Source organism: Artemia sp. Qi Xiang Cuo, chromosome 21 (assembly GCF_049724085.1).
Source record: "Artemia sp. Qi Xiang Cuo chromosome 21, ASM4972408v1, whole genome shotgun sequence".
Lineage (NCBI taxonomy): Eukaryota > Metazoa > Arthropoda > Branchiopoda > Anostraca > Artemiidae > Artemia > Artemia sp. Qi Xiang Cuo.
In genome coordinates, this window is record NC_142814.1 from 22,389,752 (window position 1) to 22,414,547 (window position 24,796).

General features: G+C 35.0%; 1 protein-coding gene across 2 annotated transcripts in view; it reads right to left on the reverse strand.

Moving 5' to 3' along the window:
- Khc-73 (Kinesin heavy chain 73) overlaps positions 1-24,796 on the reverse strand; it is a 300,519-nt gene that overhangs the window by 35,623 nt on the left and 240,100 nt on the right. For both annotated transcript variants that reach the window (XM_089106523.1, XM_089106524.1), the window contains exons 21-25: positions 23,343-23,476; positions 20,113-20,301; positions 15,011-15,205; positions 9,141-9,437; positions 6,704-6,846 (exon numbers count right to left, since the gene is read on the reverse strand). In XM_089106523.1, the coding sequence (XP_088962649.1) occupies positions 6,704-6,846; positions 9,141-9,437; positions 15,011-15,205; positions 20,113-20,301; positions 23,343-23,476 (958 nt within the window). The remainder of the gene's footprint in view (positions 1-6,703; positions 6,847-9,140; positions 9,438-15,010; positions 15,206-20,112; positions 20,302-23,342; positions 23,477-24,796) is intronic.

The following is a 24,796-nucleotide window of genomic DNA, read 5'->3' on the forward strand; positions in this document are numbered from 1 at the left end:
GTCTTTTGAAAATACCCAAATTTAATTTTAGCATCCATGTTCGTTCAATCACTTATCATTGCAGACAAAAGGTTTTTATCTAGTCTTCGCATTATCGCATGGGTACCAGCTAATTGAAAAGTAGCAATACGTAACCTAATCTAACCTCACATAGCTACCTTTTAAAACCCCAAAACCCCAAAGAACTAAAGTTTAAATCTTTGAAACGGAGTGAGCAATATCTCACTATGCAGTGGAAACCTGTTTATCAATAGCGGCTTTGAGATTTCGATGCGGTCTTTTTTTCGTGTCTAACCAGATTCTACACAAGTACCCCCAAATTATATATTTTCCTTACAATCTGCCACTTGTCTTTGTCTTGTCTCGCGCTAAGCTGAAAGAAACTAACGAAGAAACGGGTTTGTTCTCTAGTTTTACACAGCGTAAACCTGAGTGAATGGCACATAATACGGAAGTGTCAAAATTCCTTCCCCCTACGGAAATTAAAAAAACAAAACCCAAATAAAATTCTTAAATTTGGAAAGCCTAATTTTCCGCGGGGGGGGGGTGTCTTTCAGGTGCATTTTCCCCGGAGGAGGGGGGGGTAAACGCCTAGAACCATTTTATTAGTTACTCTTTTTTCCTTTTCAAATTATCGAAAACTTTCGGCCTTTTCAAGACAAGATATCTTTTTCAAGACAAGATTTTATATCTCCTCGAAGCTTGTCCTTTGCCTGCTGATTTGACAAGTGTCAATCCCCTGTATTATTACCTCTGAAGACGTCGAATTTTTATTATGATACCGGGTGTTTACTATTGCCGGGTGATACTATTCAAGTTTTTGGACTGTGACGTTGTCATCTGAAAGGCTGTCCCAAAACTCCCAATGAAATAGCTACATTGGCCTTAAACCGACACTGATGTGGGTCCATGAATATTAGCAGAAAAAAAGGTAACAAACCTTATACAAGGCCCCGTAAACTTTTGTTCGTTAAAAAGTTTTACCTTGAGAGCCCTGACTTCAATTCTACATAGGAGAGCAGTAACCTTAATTGAAGAAAGAACACACACACAAAGAAGAAGATTCTAAATACTAAAACAATACTATTTTTTGTTCATATGACCTCTTTAAAATAACCTTTATGATTTTGCTGGGTTGTTACTGGATGGATGTTACTAGTTACTTACTGGATATTATTTACTGTTGCTGGATGTTACTAGTTGTTGTTCTTGCCAGGAAACGAGCTTAAAACTGACAGGTCAAAGATATCTTTACCAAAAATCATGACTTTTATGCAGTTGAACGTATTGATACCCATTGTCCAGGAAAGGGGGAGTCGGCCTGATTTTATGGGAAATTTACCCTTAGTTTGTGCATGGTATATATGTTTTTTTTTCTGAAAAGTATCCAGGCTTGTAGAATATAGACAAATTTTATTAAAAATACAAATTTACTGGAAGCATCTTCGAAAAAGAAAACAGTTGGATATGTTTTGTTGTAAGGTGCCAAGCGACACCACTTTTTAGAAACCAAGACAGCCACATCTCCACTCACTGCCCACATTTATTATGAAATTAGGCTCAAATGATTTGGGCGTACTGAAACGATGCGAAAAACCATAGCCTGAGATTGATAATACTAAATCACTGTATATAAATAATACAGAGTAGGATTAGTCCCTATCTCAACCATTACACAAAGCCCAACCGAGATGCAAGTGCTCCGGAGAACTTATAAACATAAGCGACATTAGATTTTTAATGTCGCTTCATCCGCACAACGTGCCCTAGCCACCTCAACCTTTCTTTCATTATAACCCTAGAGAGCGGAATTGAAATACATTTTTCGTAAAGCCTATTGTTTGAAATATGGTCAGTCAGCCAGGTACCAAGAACAATCCTTAAGCAATTACTCTGGAAAACATCTAGCAAATCTTCATCCGCTTTTCAGAGCGTCCATGCTTCAGAGCCATATTTGACCACTGTCATCACTGTAGCTTCTAATATTATAATCTTGGTTTGCAGACTTATCTTCCTATTCTTCCAGACTTTTTTCAACTGTGAAAAAACACCCTGAGCCTTGGCTATTCTATATTTAACATCTTCACTGCTCCCACCATCTTTACTAATAATACTACCAAGGTAAGTGAAGCTGCCCACCTGATCAATCTTTTCATTACCCAACGTCACCTTTTCATCTTCACTTATTCCTAGTCTTAGTCTTCCTAATATTAATTTTCAAACCAATTCTAGCACACTGAACTCACAAAACCTCTAAAACTTCATTCATTTTGCTCATACTTTCATCTAGGATGCTTAAATCATCAGCATAATCCAAGTCCAGGAGACTTTTTCCTCCCGATTTGATTCCGTGGCCTCCCATAGCTTTTCCTGTGCTCCTTAATAAAAGTCCATCAAAATAATCCATATAAAGGGAGATAGAACACAACCCTGCTTAACTCCTGATTTAATACAAAACCAGCTGCTAGCCTCATTTCCTATCTTAACCGCAGCAGTGTTATTCTCGTACATAGCACTAGTCATTTTAATGTATTTGTCTGGTATACCATACAAGGATAAAACCTTTACTAACGCTCTTCTGTCAACAGAATCGAACGCTTGCTCATAATCTGTAAAACAGAGGACCAAAGGTGTTTGAATACTCAGGCACTTCTCAATTAATAGCCCAAGAATGAAAATTTGGTCGACACATCCTCTACCTTTGCTAAAACCGCACTGCTCTTCTCTTAAAACTTTGTCTACAGCATATCTCAGTCTAAAAAGTATCATATTACTAAGTAATTTACTACCTACAAAGACCAGACTAATGCCACAGTAATTACCACACTCACTTTTATCACCTTTCTGATAAAGTGGCTTAATTAAGGTTTTCCTAAAATTGTTAGGTAATTCCCCTTTTTCAAAAATCATATTCATAATCTTCAGTAACTTATTTCTAACCTCAGAGCCACCATATTTAAGAAACTCATTTACCACCCTATCAGCACCTGGAGCCTTATTATTCCTTAATCCTCTTAGTACTGTTGCTAATTCCTCCTCACAAAACAAATCTTCCTTAACATCCAAGGTATCACAAACTTTTTCATTTTCCTCTATATATTTTCCTGTAACTCTGTCTCGGTTTAGTGGATTCTCAAAATATTCGGTCCATCCCACTTTGATCGTTTTCTTACTACTAATTATGGCCCCATTCCTATCTTTAACTAGACCAGTTCAGGGTTGACTAATCTATCTCAATTTTTTGACATGTTCATTCAAAATTTTACTATTATGCCGTGTAGCTGCATATTCCAGATCCTGGGCAATTTTATCCATGGCCTCCACTTCACACCTTCTTAGTTTATATTTCAAGGCTTTCTCCACTTTCTTTATATTCGTTTCTTTTTCATATAATCTATACCTCAGATTGTTCTTGTACAGGCTATTACTATTTTCTAATAAACATAAAGCTTTTCAGCTAATATTATTATATGAGGCTATAGATTTCTTCACCAATACACATTCAGAAACTTCACAAATAATTTTTCTAAAATTATTCCAACCATCTTCCACATTATCAAATTTTAAACACTTAAGTTTAGTATTCAACAGATCTAGGAAATTTTCTCTCAAATTCCTATCCTGGAGTCTACCAACACCATAAGGATCCTGGAGGTACTTAGAGTTCCAATTTTTCAGCTTTAAATCCACCCTTGACACTACTAGATGGTGATCTTTGCTCGCAAAATCGATAGCGGTACTTCTATGTGCCTTAGTATCTTGTATTTATCCTGCCGTCTTCGGTTTACTATAACATAATCAATAAGGTTTGCTGTCTTACCATCACGTGAATACCATGTTAACTTATGAGCCATTTTATAACCGAACGCCGTATTGGTTATAACTAGATTGTTATACCCACAAAATTGCAAAAGTCTGTATCCATTACTGTTTTCTTTAAAATCTCCCAGTAATAACATCATATTTCTACCTGGGACCCTGTCTATTTGCTCGTGTAACTGTAAGTAAAATCCATCTGAGTCACTAGTATCTCCGTCAGTCGGTTCTACAGGGGCATATACTATTATAACTGATACCCTGAGCTTTCTAGACATGAAATGAGCGATTAATATTCGATTTTTAATGCCTTCCCAGCATAAATAAGACTTAGCAGCTTCCTTATCCATCGTGAGCCCTACTCCCTGTCTATGTACCCCATCCTTCCTGCCTGATTAAACAAATTCTATATCACCTAATTTCATCCCTCCTACCCCTGGGATATGAGTTTCTGAAACTCCTAATAATTCCAGCTCGAATCATATGGTTTCGTAAGTTAGAATGTTGATACAATAGTAATTTTTTAGCATCGTAACATTCCAATTTCAAAGGTTCATGTTCTCCACAATGTTAAAATCATTTCTATATTAGGGAAAGTCATGACTCTACATGCAAGATTAGGCCAAAGATCACACGTGTTTTCTTGTCTTCGCCAAAGTACTTATGCCGGCTTAGAACTATGCAGAAAGAATTCCCTTGAGCCTCCGGGACTAGGGATATTTTGCATTTCAGCGCCCATCTTTGTCATAACATGACATTCACCACTTGGTAAAGCTCTTCTATCAACAAGATTCGAAATCCTGCACAAACAATTTCAACCCTATTACCTCCGCCTCATTATATATTCATGCCTACAAATATTATGCTACTACGGGGAGGCAATCCATAATAGATACATTAGCTAGGAAGAGGTTTTTCAGCCCAAAGACGCCCATCAAAACATACCAAGCCTAGAAAAATTGTCCATTTGTCAGAATCCCGTGCGAATCCTGTGTCGTTTACTAGGCTATAATTTCCTCGAGGGGCGCCACTCCTCAAGTGGGAATAGAGTTGACCGCAAGGTCCCCAGTCTGGCAGGTACCCCGAAAGGGTCGAGGCAGCCCTTTGCAGAGGCCGTTGTCCATAGATCTGGATCTTACGTCCTGCCGCAGTTGATCCTCCCGCAATGGTGTTCTGCATCACCAATTTAACCCATTGGGAGAAGGTTTGCAACTCATGGGATTTGTGGAGAAACCAGTGGGCCCTTTTGAGTGTACATTTGAGGGGCCTTCTTCCTCCTCCACCTGTATTTATGACACCGGGCGAGGGTGCCCCAGTTTCTATTATGGACCCCCAGGGACAAGGTCCGTGCCTTCTATGGAGGTACCCTACATATCTGTAGAGCGTTCCCCTATCGCCACCTGGGGACACGCTGAATGGCCTGGGGGAGGCCAGGAACATAAAAATGAAATAAATTAAAAATATTATGTTTCCTTTAAACATGGAAAAAGGTAGTCTTCTGTATGACTTTTTAAACATCAAATTATTATAGGGAAGTATGAACAAAGTTATAGAGAAGACTTTTTGGTTTTATTTTATTTTTCTTTTTGTTTTTTACAGACAGTTATATGTTATTTAAGAACACTGAATAAATTAAGTTTGGATGCCTCAACGAAATTTTTTATAAATTTTTATTATAGATGTACTGGAAATACATAAAAATATGTAAAAGAAAAATATAGGCTCTAACTTGCATTTATCGAGTTTATGTGTTCTGAAAAGTTTTTTTGTAACAAGTAAAAAAAAAAAAAACAAGAAACTAGGGGCTAATATTTTTCTTCATGAAAACTATAACAGAAACTATCATTATAAACATTTCCCGTTGGCAACCAGTGGCACCGATTTACAAAAATGTAGGGGGAGGGGGCAAAGAAATTTTTTCTATTTTCTTAATGAATTTTTTATTTATTTTTCCTGTTTTGAAAATAAAAAATACAATCTTTTTAGACTGAGTTAAAAAATTCATACAACACGTGCTCCAGAGTAATAAACACTGGACCGCTGATGGCAGATCAAATGAGAGGACGTACGAATATATAGGCTGAGCTTTTATTCGCGCCAAGCTTGTAGTGGCCAAACATCACTGAGCCAGGATCATACTGTATATTATTTATATACAGTGTGCTAAATAAACAGCAAGAGGCAAAGAGAAAATAATGATGCCCAAAAACAGACTTTAATGAGATTAGGAGAGAATCTAGAGTTTTTGGATGCTATGCGGAGGGTGACTAAAGCAAAAGTTTCAAAGAGGCTGATACAAATAAAGTGTTCATTAGCGCCAGGGTTACCAAAAAGATACTTTTAGTGTTTTATACTTTTTTGCATAGGGTGAAATTGTGACACTTTACGATTGAGAAAGACCAGTTTTTGAAAAGAATTTTTTTCCTTTTTTAAGTAAAACCCACGTTACTTTTAATTCTTTCATTTTTTATAGCTTAAAACTGTGCTTGCGCTTTTCTGGTTCATTATTCTCTTTTTATTTATGGATTTTCACGTTCTTATAGTGCTCATTTTCTCAGTGTTTTTTTTTAAAACGGCAATGATGTCCAAAAAATTTAAAACGCGTGACTAGACTGCTAAAAAAAGAAAGCAAGTAACTCGAACTAGAGGTCTTGATTTCCAGCTCGAGCCAGCCACCAGTTCTCAGAAGGGAAACCAAGAGCGTCCCTTTCTTGGTCTTTTTGACACTTCAGTCCCAGAATTTTTGGCACACTTATTAGCAAATCATCCTTTGTGGGATTAACACTGCAGCTATATTGTAGTAGCAGTGTTAGCATAAATAGATAAATCAGATAAATAGATAAATTGGATAAATAGATAATTTAGATAAATAGATAAAAAGGCTTACGTGAGATATATTCGGAACACTGGCTGTTTTCCTAATGAAGCCTTTTCCAGAAGCCTGAAGAAGTTCTTTGGTTGCAACACTCTGCCTCAAACGATCCAACGCAAGTAAACTTTCAACAGCACTGACACCCCGCGTATATTTCTCTAATAAAATAAATAGGTAATAGGGTATGTAATTGAACAACAATACATACTTTTGAAGTAAAAAGAGAATACAAGCATTAAATTCGTATTTATTTTTAGTGCAAAATTGCCGAAATAATTTAATCACTGACTGAGCTGTCAAACAAGTTTGAAAAAATACAACAGCAACAGTACAACCAATAAATAGATAATTTCAACATCCCCTTTCTACGTTCAACAGATTTCAAATGAATTTAATACTAAAGGCCTAATGTGCAACATTCAACGAATAGTAAAATACCCCCGGTGAGTCTCAATACCCCTAATATTTTCAAAAGGAAAAGCTTGAAATTTTCAAACCGAAGAAAAACTAAAAAAAACGGAAGGGGAAAGAGAGACCAATAGAAAAAGCGAAGGAAACTAAACTGGTTCATTAATATTTTTCTCTATGCTTTTCTTTTTTTTCTCTCTCTTTTTAGATTGGGATTCATTTGACTTTGAGATAATGACAAATCCAAAAAAGTCATTGTTTATAAATAATAAATATAGACATGGGTTTGGAACGCTATTCCAACTGAATTAGCTTTTACCATATCTCTCCAGCTCAATAGAGAAGATAGTTAAAATATTTGTTTGATAGCAAATGACAATCATAGGCCAAGACGGACAAAATTCATTTTTAAGTCACAATTTTTAATAAAGAACACACACAAACAAAAAAAAACTAAAAAAATAATGAAATAATAAGCCAGCAAATTGAGCAGAAGGAAAAACCATTTTATGTCAAAAACATAAAACGGCTCAAAACGAAGATTCATATAAAATTGAAGATCATTTTTTTTTCTACAATTAATAAATTTGTCGCAAGGATTGTCCCCCTCCACGTCCTAATGATGTCCTATTGTTGATGCCACTCTGTATTTATCTAGTTTTCTGTACTGTTGTTAGTTATTGTTTCCTTGTTTGTACTCTTTTTCTTTTTCACTTTTTTTTTCAGTACAAGCTTGGATTCTGGGGTCTAATGTTTATGTATTTTTATGTATAACATATACTTAGTACTAAAGAGATGATTGATTGAGGCAACCAATAAACCAAAAAAATGCACAGTACCTACTTCCACCACCCCATCACTGTATCTGTTCTTTAAGCTATATTAAATATAAAAAAACGTTTATTCAACTGAAAGTAAGGAGCAACATTAAAACTAAAAATGAACAGAAATCATTCCGTGTAGGAGAGGGGTGGCCCCTTCTTAATACCTCGCTCTTTACGCTAAAGGTTTTTAAAACTTGAAAAAAAAACTTCAATTCCAATTAAACTGCCCTTGTGTTTCAGGAGTAGTTCTTAAAGTATTGGGACAAAAAGTCAAACTTTAGCGTAAAGACCGAAGTATTGAGGAGGAGGCAACCCCATCATACATGGAATAATTTTTGTCGTTGGTTTTTGTGGTCTTAAAGTTTTTACTTTCAATTTTTACACAATAGAACAAACAATTTATTATCCAGGGAAGGTAGGGGGGAAATACAGTGCAAACATTCAGACTACCAAGGCTCAAAATAGTTTCAAAAGATTGTTAAGAAATGACAGAACAGTAAAACATATATTTAATAATGTCAAACTATACGCTCTTGAACCTCCAGACCCCCCCCCCCTCTGATCGTTCGTCCATATATTAATATTTACTTTTCTCTTAGAGCTTGCAATTCTTCAAGATAATTTGTTAGCAACCTGGCCAGAAATTTCTTCAGAAATAATCACATTCCTGAGTTAGAAATAAAGAGATACAATTACGAATATTATCAAGGAATTTCGATAAGGATTATGGTCAGATGTTAAGTGCATATGGGGTAAGGGGACTGATGTGCATCTTTAACAGAAGTCACGTCGAGGAATAAAAAAAAAAATACTGTTACAAAAGGAAAAGAACCTTAAAACTACACCGTTATCTAGCCTTGTTTTTTATTTGTTAATCTTATAATCCAACTAATCTCTCTCTCAATACATCTGGTACTACTATAAAGAGTTGAATTTCTTAACTTCTCTTGAAGGGGGGGCTAAGCAAGGATCTGAAAGGTTTCCAGTAGCAAAATCAACCTATGGTACGAGAGATTGGTCTTTTTGGTGCCAGTAGCTTGAACTACAGTGATCAAGGTTCCCATGCTAGCTTCAAACGGCAACGGTCTCTATATTTGAGATATTTCAAGAAAAGAAGATTCAACCACTATTCAAAAGACCATTGACTGTAAAATTCACACCAACCCAAGTCTAGACAGCAAGGATTATTAGTTCAGATATGAGAAGAAAAAGGATCTTACCAATGTAGCTTTCCCCATCCTCTGTTGGCATTCCCGCATCTTCCGATGCTGCCAATTGTGCCAACGACTCTCTGTCTTCCAACTCTTCACTGGCCTTTGGCACATTGGAAACAATCTCATACATAACACCACATTGGTGCAGTTCATCAGCACGAACAATCCTTTTAAACAGCTTCTCAGTAAGTGACTGTTTTTTGTACATATTGATACAAAGTCTCTTGCGAAGAATTAAGTCTACTGGAGCGGGGCTTGACAGCCTTACTGTTGCTTTTACTATCAAATAGACTCTCTCGTTGGCTAGAAATAAATAAATAAAATGAAAGTAAATAAATAAAATGAAAGTAAATAAATAAAATGAAATAAATAAATCATTATATGAAAATATAAATAAATCAAATAATCAATGAAGTAAATAAATAAACAAATCAAGAAGGTACGCCTCAGAAACTGTGCTTTTACTGACACATATGAGATCAAGGAAAATGACACTGTATCTGTTAGTTTGGTTAGCTTTCCCTGATATTTTTATGTTGTTTAGCCGAATGCATATACCATGCATGTTCCATTATATAAAGCGCTTTCTTAGTTCTAAAGTTAGTCCTGGCCTAACGCTTATCCCTGAATAGTTAACAAAGCTACAGTTTTTCTGATGAGCGTACCTTGCCTCCATTTCGGACTATCTAAACTGATCTTTAGATGGGATAACAAAGTTTTTGTTGTCAGTATTTTGAAATCAAAAAGATTAATTTAAGATTCAAGATGGACACTTAAAAGCCAAAAGAAGATGTGAGTTTCATAGGTTCATTTTTTTAGTCAGTTTTTCTTAAGCAATTTTCAAAAATTTACACAGCTTTTTTCACCAGTTGCAAACCTGATCAACAAACCATCATAAACTGCAACTCAGAGCTAATATGGTAGAAAAGCAGGTCAAAGTTTGATTTAGCTGCGATCTTTTACGATACGTTCGGATAAACTATAAAATCTTAAGCATCATTTGAACCTGAAAAGGGATATGCCCATCATCTCTTGCTTAAACATGTACTGAAAGCTACGAATCTATTACAAAAAGAAATCAAATTTATGTAATATTCAGAATACAAAACGATATAACTTTAAGAAATGAGAACTTTTTGAAGAAAGTGAAAATAAACTTTTTGGCTTTATGACTAATAGACGTCCTAAGCGAAATCAAAGTGATACAAAACAAAACCATAAAATAGCTCACACTTCTCTGAACAAATGACTGACACTCACACTTCTTGAAACAAAATGAATGAAAACCCGAAGCATAAAAGCTTTACAATCATCACATCACATAAGTTCGGCTAGACTGCAGAAAAAAAGTGCAATTTAACTATACTACGCGATCAATTTTAATGACCAGTCTGATAGCTTGACTACAGAACTCCAATGCTAAGCTGACAAAAGAGAAAATAAAATATAAATCGCTATAACAGTCAATGTACATTAAGATCGCTTGCAAAAAGAACCCAAATGCTACGATGACAAAAGTTATCAATTAGTGTATATCTCACTCCCATTAATTGACTAGACTGACAATGTGAAAAAAGATCTCCAATGATAAGCAGACAAAAGATCCCCTAAATTTTAAAAAGCTAGCCATTTTAATGACAAGCCTGATATTGTCCCAACAGATCGCCAATGCAACGCTGACAAAAACTGCAACTAAAGTTAAAAACCATAGCCATATTATTGACAAGACTGACCTTTTCCCAACATATCTCCAATGCAACGCAGAGAAAAGGTTCAACTTAATTTTATAACGATATACATTTTATTGACCAGCCTGATATTGTGCCAACATAACTCCTGTGCTACGATGACAAAAGTGCAAATTAATTTAACCACGATATAAATCATAATTAATAGACAGACATCGTGCAACCAGAACTCCATATCTAAGCTGACAAAAGATCACAATAATTGTAAAAATATCGAACATATATTTACAAGCCTGATATTGTGCCAACAGATCTCCAATGCAACGCAGACAAAAAGTGCACCTTAATTTTAAAACGCTCGCCATTTTAATGACCAGACTGATATTGTCCCAACATAACTCCAATGCAACGCAGACAACAGTGCAACTTAATTTTAAAACGCAAGCCCTTTTAATGACTAGTCTGATATTGTCCCAACATATCTCCAATGCAACGCATACAAAAATTGCAACTTAATTTTAAATCGCTATGCATTTTAATGACTAGACTGATATTGTCCCAACAGATCTCCAATGCTACGCAGAAACAAAGTTCAACTTAATTTTAAAACGCTAGCAATTTTAATGACTAGCCTGATATCGTGCCAACAGATCTCCAATGCAACGCAGACAAAAAGTGCAACTTAATTTTAAAACTCTAGACATTTTAATTACTAGCATGATATAGTCCAAACATATCTCCAATGCAACGCAGACAAAAAGTGCAAATTAAGTTTAAAACGCTAGCCATTTTAATGACTAGCCTGATATTGTCGCAACAGATCTCCAATGCAACGCTGAAAAAAAGTGCAACTTAATTTTAAATCGCTAGCCATTTTAATTACTAGACTGATATTGTCCCAACAGAACTCAACTGCAACGATGAAAAAAAGTGCAACTTACTTTTAAAACGCTAGCCATTTTAATGACTAGCCTGATATTGTGCCAACAAATCTCCAATGCAACGCAGACAAAAAGTGCAAATTAATTTTAAAACGCTAGCCATTTTAATGACTAGACTGATATTGTGCAAACAGAACGCCCCTGCTAATCAGAAAAAAAGTTCAAATTTTATTTATAACGCTATACAATTTAATGACCAGCCTGATAGCCTACGAACAGATCTACAATTCACCGCAGAAAAAAAGGGCACCTTAACTTTAAAAAAAACGACATTTTATTGAAAAGTCTGATATTGTCAAAACAGATCTCAAAAGCAACGCAGAAAAAAAGAACAACTTAATTTTAAACCGCTAGCCATTTTATTTACCAGAATGATATTGCCCCAAAAGATCTCCAAGGAAACGAAGACAAAAGTGCAACTTAATTTTAAAAAGCTAGCCATTTTAATGACTAGTCTGATATTGTCCCAACATAACTCCAAAGCAACGCAGAAAAAAAGTGCAACTTAATTTTAAAACGCTCGCCATTTTAATTACTAGCCTGATATTTTCCAAACATAACTCCAATGCAACGCATACAAAACTGCCAATTAATTTTAAAAATCAAGCCAATTTATTGACAAGCCTTATCTTGTCCCCACAGATCTCCAATGCCACGCATAAAAAAATTGCAACTTAAATTTAAATCGCTAGCCATTTTAATGACGAGCCTGATATTGTCCCAACATATCTCCAATGCAACGCTGACAAAAAGTGCAACTTAAATTTAAAACGCTAGCCATTTTAATGACTAGTCTGATATTGTCCCAACAGATCTCCAATTCAACGCTGACAAAAAGTGCAAATTAATTTTAAAACGCTAGCCATTTTAATGACTAGTCTGATATTGTCACAACATATCTCCAATGCAACGCTGAAAAAAAGTGCAAATTAATTTTAAAAAGCTAGCCATTTTAATGACTAGTCTGATATTGTCCCAACAGATCTCCAATGCAACGCAGACAAAAAGTACAACTTAAATTTAAAACGCTAGCCATTTTAATGACTAGCCTGATATTGTCCCAACAGATCTCCAATGCAACGCAGACAACTTGCAAAACTCCCAGGTCATTACAAAGTAAAGTGATTCATCAAAACAAAAAAAGAAAAAAATGGAAGTTTTAAATCGACGCGTAGGGGTATTGTTGCGCTCTCCCTGTGCTGTTGTAGATATTTCTTGTTTTGACAGGTTCCACCGATACGACCTTTTCCACAATCACATGTGTTTTATAAACACGGAGAATTTCATATTTATATTACATGCCATTATTATATGTTTATACATTTCATGCTACATGGTGACCCATCTTTAAAAAGTCTCCTGTCTATAAAAAGAGAATGCGCTCAAGTTACTGCTGACAGAGCCGCTAGAAGCGAGTCTGATCTTTGTTCGAAGATGACAGCCCTTTTTGAAAGAGTTATCCAGTGGTTTGATGTAAATTACCTTGCTTTTAATGTTCGAATGTCAATCTTTCTAATTTTCTCAAGAGTCTCAAAGATTTGGGATGACTTAAATAAAACAATCAATATACTCTTTAAGTAGAGCTAGGGACCGTTATTTTCGATTCCTAGGCATCTTGCTTCATGATAATCTTTCATTTAAGTATCATATTGACGTAATGAGGATAAAATTCTGTAAGAGCCTAGGAATCCTTAGAAAGCTAGAAAGCATATTTCCAGGATCGGTTCTTAGAACCCTTTTCAACAGCCTAATTAAGTCTTATGTTGCGTATTGTCCTGTTATTTGAATGTCAACTTTTCCCTAGTTCCTGAAGCCACTTTCAAAGCCTTATGATAGGACTCTTGGTTGATTTGAAATCTCTTTAATTTCTGTCGTATGCTCTTTTCACTTCTAGAGTTACATGGCCACCTTCCTCCTGCCCTATGTAATAATATATTCTTTTCGATCTTCTCTTTATATTTTCTTTTTTACGATTCTTTTGTTCTATTTTTGATCAGTTGACTTATGATCTCCGCACTCATTGCGGTCTGACTTCAACTGACTGATAGCTTGTAATAGGTCCTGGAACATACAGAGTCTGCACAAAGCTGCCACTTGTTCGGTATGTTTAAAAAGAATTCTAAAGAATTCCTTGTAACGTTTTTCCTTGTGTTAATGTCTCTGGATTGAGTTTAGATGTTTGTGTGTGTGTATGAGTTATTTGAGTTTTACTAATAGTTTCCCTGAAAATCATGCACTACTCCCCAGCCTAGCTTATAATTTTGGGGATTTTTCGAGGAGGAAGATTGGAATTTTTTTTTATACTTTATTGTTAATATATTTCTTTTTTTTTTCAAAATCTGCAGCCGCGGACCAAAGTTCTTATAAATTTTAATTTTTACGCTCCAAGATCACTTATACATATAAATCAATTACGAATACGCCACAGCGCCCATTCATTATTATTATTGACAATCATCAGACGACCTGGAATTCGCTCAAACACTTTTATAGAATAAAATATTCAAAACTATTCTTTAAGGTACTAAATGGTGGCTCAATTCTTTCTCAGAGCATAATAGGGATTTAGGAAAGGGATTAACAAAGACACTGCATGATAAGGCATAATTAAACTTATCAGCAAACTCAACATGGAAACTTAACTAAACTTTGACCTACGGAAATAGGTTTTGAGAAAAATAATTCTATAATAAAATATAACACAGATGCTTTGGATATTCACTAATTATTCCCACAAGGTAATTATTATCATTGACTATTAATTATTTATTATTGGTTTCATGATAAAATTTATAGATAAAACCAAAATCACTTCTTTATATGCCAAGAAGCCAACAGAGGCCAAGGACAAGAGGCCAACATTACAGACCCTTATGCCGTTATTTTATTGATAATGGTATTAAATCACTTGATTTAGTATTTATTTTGATTGATGTGTGTTAAGGAAGGAGTTGAGTGTTGAGTTAAGAAGATTAATGTTATTTTTTTGGCGGATTTGTTTGATTATACCTCCTCCATATCATGCTGCGGCATTTGGAGGGAATGTGTTTATGTTAAGTTTTTTGTTAATAATTGATAATAAATTAAATGATAATAAGAATGATCATAATGTTTTGATCCAATTCTTTGAAATGAAGATTATAACATACAGTAAATAATCACCAATAATAATAGGCATCTGGAATGTACCCTTAGCAACTCAAAGACACAATAAGAAACGACAAGAAAAGGTTAATAAATAACTCACACTGTGTGACCCTATTCAAATTGACACAATCGTGGATCGAAGAATCCCAAGCCGCAACAGCAGAGACATCTTTTTCCCCTTGACGAAGAATTGGTATACTGAAGAACTTTCCATTGTACTCTTTTGGCAGAATCGAATTTTGGCCAGCAACTGAATTGTCTTGATAATAGCTCTCCGAGATGCTTAAATCATCAGCTGGAATTTAAAAAAGGCTCAATACGCTTAATAATGTTTCTGCTATAACAATAATAATGATAATGATAAATACTTTAATTGCCACAATAGCACAAAGGTACCAATAGACGTCTATAACACACCACAAAATTGATAAGTATAAAATGAATCATCAAAACCTAGCACAGGATGTTCAAAAAATTCCTCATAGCAGGTTGTTTTTGTAGGAACCCCATTTAAGTTTTTTTTTTTTTTTTTTACGCGGGAAAATATTGGGCGGTTTAAACAAAAATGAAATCTAATGGGGTTTTGTTTAATGATACTTTCCAAACACAACGTTTTTATATAGGTATGTTCAATAATACCATTATATTTTTTTAGCACCCATGGTTGTTAGGTAGCCCTACTAGATTGTCCAACATTAGGTATTTAATTTGTATCTACCCTGTGTCATATCAGTTCTAATGTAGTTTCTAGTAAGGTTCTCACGCAACTTAGATTTTTTAAGCGTTTTAGATTTTATTGGGTTCTCCTGTTCGTCTCTCTTTGCTGACTTTTGCCAAATGCCAAGTACTTCATCACTTCTGATTTCGTTTTGGTTTGAAATCAGAAAATGCCTTTATCATAGTTACAGTCGTAGCTGCAATCCAGTAAAGGACAAACCACGTCCTATTCCAGCTGATATGGTTTTTAAGGAAACTCTTAAGCGACAAATATTCTCCATGTACTAATGTTTGAAATTACAAATTTTTATTCAGATTCAGCTGAGTAATAAAAAATCTATCTCAAGAAAAAATTTATAAGAAATTTCTAAAAAGAGCTTGGCATCCCTTAAAAAGGATCTTAGATTAAAGTAAAAAATACAGCGTGAAATTGCCGTTCTCAAAAACACCTTAAGGATTGCAGTTCTCAAGCTTCGACCAACAAGAGAAATCCCATTTTTGCATAGGTGGTACTGATGTGCCATTTTTTTTTATCTCACATGTAAGGCTTCTTTAGGTTTTCTTTCTTATCTCATTTGGCTAAAAAGTAAGCGAAAACTCCGTTTCAAAAATGGATATTATAAAAAGGAAAAGCAAAAAATCCACACAAATAATCAACATCACAATTTAGAAACAAACTAACACTGCATTTTATATCAATAGACCTTTAATTTTCAATAAATAAAAGAAAAGTTTTTTCATCTGAAAGTAAGGAGCTACAGTAAAACTTAAAACCTAACAGAAATTAATCCACATGCAAGAGGGACTGCCTCGCCCTCAAACCTCGCTCTTTACGCTAAAGTCTTAAAGTTCTTTACCAATTCTTCTTATTCAAATACAACGGCCTTTGTGTTTCAGAGGTCTTTCTCAAAGAATTAGGACAAAAGCCAAAAACTTGTTTTTTCATTTAGTTTCTGACAGTTTTTCAAATTCTGCCAGAAAATTTCTCCCCCCCCCCCCTCCCTTGTGAAAAAATTTCCCTGGAAAATTCTCCTCGTTTCATGGCCTGAAAAATGTGCAGTATTTTTCAGGGAGGGCAGTGGAATATGTCAGAGCGTGTCGATAAATCAAGTCAAACGCAGAACAGAAGTCGACAAAGGCGATAAATGCTTCCTGTCGGAACTCCGTGCCCTTTTCTACTATTTGTCGAATCATAAGAATATGACTGGGAGCTGAGGGGTCTGGCATGAAAACAGCTTGCTCCGGACGCCAGATTTAAGAACGATATTCAAACATCGATCCATCAGGACCATTGAGGAGAGTTTTCCAGGGACTGACAGCAGAGTTATTCCGTGGAAGAAGTATCCCGTCCCTGGATAGGACAGGTCCCAATGTGGGAGCTTCATGTTCTTGGAGAACATCTTCTGGGAGACACTTGAACAAGCTACCCATGCCCTTCTTTTTTGTTGCTAGTTCAATTTCATGACCTTTCCTTGCAACGAACTGGGTTCGTTTCTCGTGAATGAGTCTGTTCCACACTCATTTCAGCTTTCGATAAGAAGCCATGTCCCCAAGAAGTCTTACCCTCCGTCTTCGCACTAAAACCTGCAGTGTTTCGTTTGTTAGCCACGATTTCTTCGGGCGACACTTCTTATCAAGCGTATTATGTTGATCTTCCCCGGGCTGCGATTTAAAATTCTTCCACTGCTCATAAGTGTGCTCAGGAGCTTGAAGCGATTCGATATCTCGACAATGTACTTCTCTTGGGAGTGTCTGACTACTTTAGATTCTCAACATCTGCAATTAAGAGTTTTCTTTCCAATCGCGGGGCTTGGAGACGAAACTCGACATTGGCACACAAAGTCTTTGGTCAGTATTTTCAAGCTCTGCTAATCTGTAGGTTCTGCAGTTCTCCATCAAGGACCTTCGTCGCTAGGAAATAATAACAAAATCAATCTTCTTCTTGGTGTGACCGTCGTTACTATACAATATGTACTAGCGGATATTTTTAGTTTGAAAGATAATATTTGCGACAACAAGGTCATGAGATCGGCAAAGTTCGATTATGGAAAGACCATTGTCATTAAGTGGATCGGGGGATACGGGACCAATGGTGCCGCACCAAAGACCCATATCTTCACGCACTGTCGCAATGAAGTTACCAAGAAGAACTGTTACATCGTGGGAATACACTGTCGCTAAACATCCGGACAGAGCAAATTAGAACTATTCGTTGGTTACTTCGTCGGAGTCATTCGTCGGGAGATAGCATACGATGATGGTTATCTTGCCCTGCTTGGGTCTAAAGCAGGTCTTACTAGCCTCTCAGATATGGCTTTGTGCAAGAGTAAAATCTTTCTCGCAGTGCTATTTAGCACAAAACCAACAATATTTCTTCTCATGTTGCCTCCAGACGAGAGAAACGAATGATTGTTGCCTATAAACTCTTCAACATTTCTGGTAAGACGATTTTCTGTGAGACGCGCAATTGAAAAATTCTTCGAAAAATAGGTTCTTTGATGCAGGTGCCATCAACGTCAAAACACTTTAGGTTGCTATTCGACACCCCCTTTGGTCCATAAGGATTACTTTAAGCCTTTCTAACGTCGTCAGCTTGTCCGTTGACACGCAATGATCAAGACCTAAGGAGGAGTCTAGTTATATCATTACTTTGTGTAGCACTTATTCTCAGGTGGAGGGTGGCTAACCCAACAGAGCCTAGGCCTGGGATAAGAATAGGGCTAGTTTCAACCTATATACTGAGATTCCTTGGGGTGGGCTACACCCACCACGTGAGATTGCGGCCACCCTGATCGGAGTGCATAGTTACAGGGGACCCCATATCAACAGGCCCGTAGTCGGCAGACATAGTCTGCCTCATTACGGACAAGCGCCATTCATCTGCTTATATTTCCGAATTCAATTGAAATAAAAGAATCTGGACAGAAAAGCAGAGCTTGTGAGGATATATATGGATATTTAGCTAGACAGACAACAAAACAAAAAAAAACAGAAACACTAAACCCATAGAAAAGATTAAAGAAAAGAAAGAGTGAGAACAACAAATTAGATAAAAAAAAACTGTAAAATAAAGACAACGACAATAAAAGAGTAACGACCAACACATATTATAATTATAATTGGCTAACGAGTAATTATTATAAATTGGCTAACGAATTTTGAACGTTATTTTTCTAATTTTGCAATTTTTATGGTTTCGGTTTCAAAACCATTAGCTTTTAAAATTTTATTTTTTATACATTTCACCATTAACCCTTTACTTTCTTATCATTAGATTTATGGATTTTGACAAGATAGTAATCAATAACCATTACTATTAATGAGTACAAATATTAATCTGTTCTGCTCAGTCAACTATGTAGGATAAATTTTTGTGCTTAAGAATCATATATAATTTTTACTTTTTTTTTTACCATGAACGATCACATAGAAGAATCTACTGTATCTACATCTGCTGCTGATTCAATAGATGTAGTGTTTCGAATATGTCCACTTCAAATGGCACTTCAACCCAAAAAAATGAACCCTTATTTTATCCTATAAGTAATAGGGAGATTGCAGCCACTTCAAATGGCCCTTCTACCCAATAAAATGAACCATTCTTTTATCTTATAAGTAATAGGGATTAGCAGCCAATTCAAATGGCACTTCTACCCAATAAAATGCACCCTTCTTTTATCTTATAAGTAATAGGAAGATAGAAGCCACTTCAAATGGCACTTCTACCCAATAAAATGAACCCTTATTTTATCCTATAAGTAATAGGGAGATTGCAGCCACTTCAAATGGCACTTCTACCCAAAAAAATGAACCCTTCTTTTATCTTATAAGTAAGTGGGAGACAGAAGCAATTTAAAATGGCACTTCTACCCAATAAAATGAACCCTTCTTTTATGATATAAGTAATAGGGAGATTGCAGCCATTTCAAATGGCACTTCTACCCAAAAAAATGAACCCTTCTTTTATCTTATAAGTAATAGGGAGAGAGAAGCAACATAAAATGGCACTTCTACCAAATAAAATGAACCCTTATTTTATCCTATAAGTAATAGGCAGATTGCAGCCACTTAAAATGGCACTTCTACCCAAAAAAATGAACCCTTATTTTATCTTATAAGTAATAGGGAGACAGAAGCAATTTCAAATGGCACTTCTACCCAAAAAAATGAACCCTTCTTTTATATTATAAGTAATAGGGAGATTGCAGCCACAAAGGAGTATATCCAGGAAATCTCCGCTTTGACTCTAGTTTTCTTGAGGTACTAAGACAAAATAACCAAGACCAATGTGTCAACCAACATAAAATGAGTAAATAAACAGTTAATGAATTCTATAGGAGCCACGAGCAAAACAAATCTTATTTAGAGCGTTGTTTAGCGTTAGGGGACATAGAAGATATATCAAAAACCAGAGGCTGTTTTCTTTGATACAATATACTAAATACACCACTTTCTTCATTAAGATAGTAAAGCTTATATACTTACGGTTCAAGTCTAAAAACAGAACAGGTACATGTTGCTCTAGTCCTGGTTTAGGAACCCATTCAGGATGAGAAGGGGATCCTGGGACACAAGACCCTGGATTTGGGAGTAAAACAGCATTCCTCTCTTCGGTCAGCCCTACCCATTGATCAACCAGACTCTTCTCGCGTTCTATATCCTGCTCTGTTTTATCTAGATGGAAAGACATAGCCTGTAGAGCCAAGGAATAATAGAATATCATTGGCCTTAGATACCCATTGTTCTTTTTGAAAGAATTGACTAATATACATTTGACTTTGTAATGAAGATGTCTTTTGCATGTGTCTGCTTAAACAGTTAAAAAAATTTTTCCTTTTATATTAAGTCATTTTTACCTCTTCCTGAGTTAAGGTAGCCGTAGCCGTTGTTTAACTGACTCTTATTTAAATTGTTACACGGTGATTCATAAAAGGTGATTCATAATTTATGTCCTTTTGTGTTAAGTCATTTTTCCCTCTTCCTAAGTTAAGGTAGTTGTAGCCGTTGTTTAGCTGACTCTTATTTAAATAGTTACCAGGTGATTCATAAGAGGTGATTCATAATTTAGGTCCTTTTATGATGTCATTTTTACCTCTTCCTGAGTTAAGGTAGCCGTAGCCGTTGTTTAACTGACTCTTATTTAAATTGTTACCAGGTGATTCATAATTTAGGTCCTTTTATGTTAAGTCATGTTTACCTCTTCCTGAGTTAAGGTAGCCGTAGCCGTTGTTTAACTGACTCTTATTTCAATTGTTACCAGGTGATTCATAAAAGCGATATCATGAAACTTGCAAGGAAGCTATTCCGAGTGCTACGAATTAATGCTTTAAGATTGCTTTGAATCTTTTCATTGTACAATATAAACAAAAAGTAGAATAGCTCATTTTACTTTTAGTTTACCCTACAAGGAACTAATAAAAGGTGTTGGGAATCGAATAAAGAATCAATTAAGTAAAGGCAAAGTATCTTTAAAAATCGGGAAGGGGTGGCATATCCTAGCCTCAACAAAAGCCTCCTAACTTTAGCCTGAAAAATCACTGAATCAAGAAAGGATCTGAACTCACCTAATAATACATCAAGGTAGAAAAATAATGTAAACCTTTTTATTCTAATGACTCCTTCTATATACTGACACCTTTGGCACTGTTCATTTAGATAAACCGGAAATAAAAAATTCAATTTCAGACAAACTTGGAGACCAAAAATACCAGACAACTTATTTTTTCACTCACTACTGAGGTTATACCCACTAGGAAATATAGGAAATGACACTTGAAAGGTTGCGGTAGTCTCGTTTTTGAAAATAACCGGAATCAAAAATAAATGGCCGTTTTGGTTATTACCGTTAACCTGAAGAAAAAAAAAGTAGCCTTGGGGACCCCTCAATCATCGTAATAAAAATTGTTCAGAATGACTTTAATCATCCTTTTTTGTGACATGTTTATGCAAAAAAAAAGGAATAAAATAACTTAAACAAACTTGATAAACTCTAAAGGTTTGAAAACCTTTCACAAGATGAAAATGTTTCATCTCTCTAAAGGTTCTCACTTGAGTAGTAAAAAAAAGAAGATAAAAAAGAATAGTGTGATTTACAGTTCAAAGTCATAAAATATCCTCGAAACATAATCTTTGCTATTAAGTGGGAGACAAACAAATAGTAATAGGGAACGACTCAAGGATTAAGATGGCCCTAGATTTCATCTAGTTTTCTAAACAGCCCCATTTCTAAGCCTTTTGGTAGGGTTAAATGGTAGTTGGGATTCAAGGACTCCTGAGTACATTCCCACTCTGAGTTAAGCTTTAGTTTTTATGTTGCTTATTCCTCAGTGATAGAGCTAAAAACATGTCTTCACGGCTACATGACTGATGAGATTACATTATGAACAAATGGCCATCATTCAACAGAATATATTGTTTTCTCTTTTCACTTATTGAAATTTGAGATTTAAAAGGAAAATTTTACACTGGCAACATTTTTGCATTCACAGTTTATGACAACAGAAATAAGGAGAGAAAAATATATTTTATAATTCCTTATTCATAGTCCTACCACCGTGAAAGCCTCATCACCCCTAATCAACTTTCAGGCGATTCCTTCAAACCACAACAGAATAATGCCTTCATTTTCCTTCTTAAAAATAATTTCTGACTGAGATTATCTTCGCGAGCTGCAAACCAAATGGAACATAAATTTCCAGTATAAATTGATACCAAAAAAATAAAAAAATTAAGATTTTCATGCAAAAGAATAAATTAATTACAGGTGCCTTTTAGGTACGTTTCTTACGAAGCCTAGAATGGCGTTGTTCACCTGACAGTCTAGTCTTGAATACATATGAATAATCGCGAATAATTTACAATTCAGAGTACCAGGAAAACCCCCCCCCCTTTTTTTCAAATTCAGGAAGTTTTTAGGAGGGAGTCGTATTGCCATCAGTGTTGTCATGTTAAACCTTAAAAGCAAATAAGAAGAACTAATTGGTTAAAAATATCAAATATTCAAAAATTATCAGATATTCGAAAATTAACAATTTGTTGAAACCAAAGGCAGCTGAACCATCATAGGAAAGCTATAACTTTTTAAACTGTTTGGTAACATATGTTATTAGCTGATTTCTTGTTGATTTTATACTTACGTTCCGTTTTTCCCTTTTTTTTCTTTTTTTTAAACTTGGCGCCCACTATTACCGACAACTACATAATTAGATATGAAAGTCATTTTAAAAATTAAATTCTCGATTTTTCCTTTACTTTTTAAGATGATATATATATATATATATATATATATATATATATATATATATATATATATATATATATATATATATATATATATATATATATATATATATATATATATATATATATATATATATATATATATATATATATATATATATATATATATATATATATATATATATATATATATATATATATATATATATATATATATATATATATATATATATATATATATATATATATATATATATATATATATATATATATATATATATATATATATATATATATAAAAAAAAAAAAAAAAAAAAATATATATATATATATATATATATATATATATATATATATATGGTTCTACAAGTTTCAACTTCATCAATTCAAACAATTAAATTTTATTTTCCCAGTTGTTGATACTTCAAAAACTATAATCATGCAGAAATAACTGGAAAAGTTGCAACCTTATTTACCTGGTTTCTCCATAACTCTCTTAATTTGTGCTTCCAAATACTCCCTTCGTCTTTTAATAGCTTCGCTCCATTTTTCACGCAACTGCATTAAATCTTCTTCTTGATAGGAATCTAAAGGCTTTTGAAGCTTTGACCTTGAATTTAAAAAACGTAAGCTTAGTGAGACAACTGCAAAGCATTTCTGCTCAACTGCAGTTATGGATTATCAATTAAAGAATCAGGCAGTATTTCGATTGGGCCTTTGCCGTATCTTTCGCTCATCTTTTAAGAGATAATTTAAATTTTAGCAAGCCAAATTATATACGGCAAGGACCAATCAAATTAGAGCTGAATTCTCCAATTGATGCCTAATAAGTTCTAATGATTTAAGCCAAAAATTTGTCAGTTAGCTGGTTAAAATTATGGTACTTGTATGATATACCCCTGCAGCTCAAGAAGTGAAGTTAGGTTAATCCTAATAAAATATGCCTAAGTATGATAAAAATATAATACATTGGAAAGAAATTTGGGCTATATATTTGCACACCAGGGGGGGGGGGATAAAGCACAGCGGGTCTAAATGCAAAATGTATAAGCTACAATTATTCTGATATTATGAAGTCAGAATTGTTTCTGACTTCACACTATCCAAATACTTTACAATATCCACGTAATAGGCAACGCATTTTGGTATGGCTGAGCAAAAGAACCTCGCCAATGTTCTTGCATCCGTCTAGTGTCTTCCAGTATGTCCACTCATAACTCCATCCTTTCCTAGACCTGCCTCATATCACAGCACCTCCTACGAACGCCCCACTGCAACATGAATCCCTGTATTACAAGGATCCTTGCCTGGTTCACATCCTAGGGTAAACAGGCCTCCTTCTGCTTGAAGCTCAACCTTTGTCCTTCTTGAAACACGAGGCAAAGGTTTTATCTATCTGCTGCAAGTGTCAAAAGTTTATTTGGACCAAATGCATCAGGATTAATAATTTCGGAGGTTTCTTAAACTTCTGAAAATATCTTCCTTGCCCTTCGTTTCTGTCCCTACTCTGAGCTTTCTACTTTTTACGGCCTTACTGCATCTATACTTTACTTTTATTACATCTATACTTTACATCTATACTTTGCATCTATACTTAAAAGTATATATACTTTTACGGCCTCACTGCATCTATACTTTACTTTTATTACATCTATAGTTTACATCTATACTTAAAAGTATACACAAAAGTGTATATACTTTTACGGCCTCACTGCATTACTAAAAACGGTGTTAAGGTGAATGAATCCATCCCCTCAGTGAATTTTGCTGTAACCAGGCATCATCTATACTACTACTACTACTACTAACAACTCATCGCAGCACCAAGCCGCCTGAGGCCAACACAGCTACGCACGCTCCTCCTCCACCCCAATCTATTCAAAGCCTCCCTTTTTACACCCGCCCACGATCCTTTAAATCTTTCTTTATG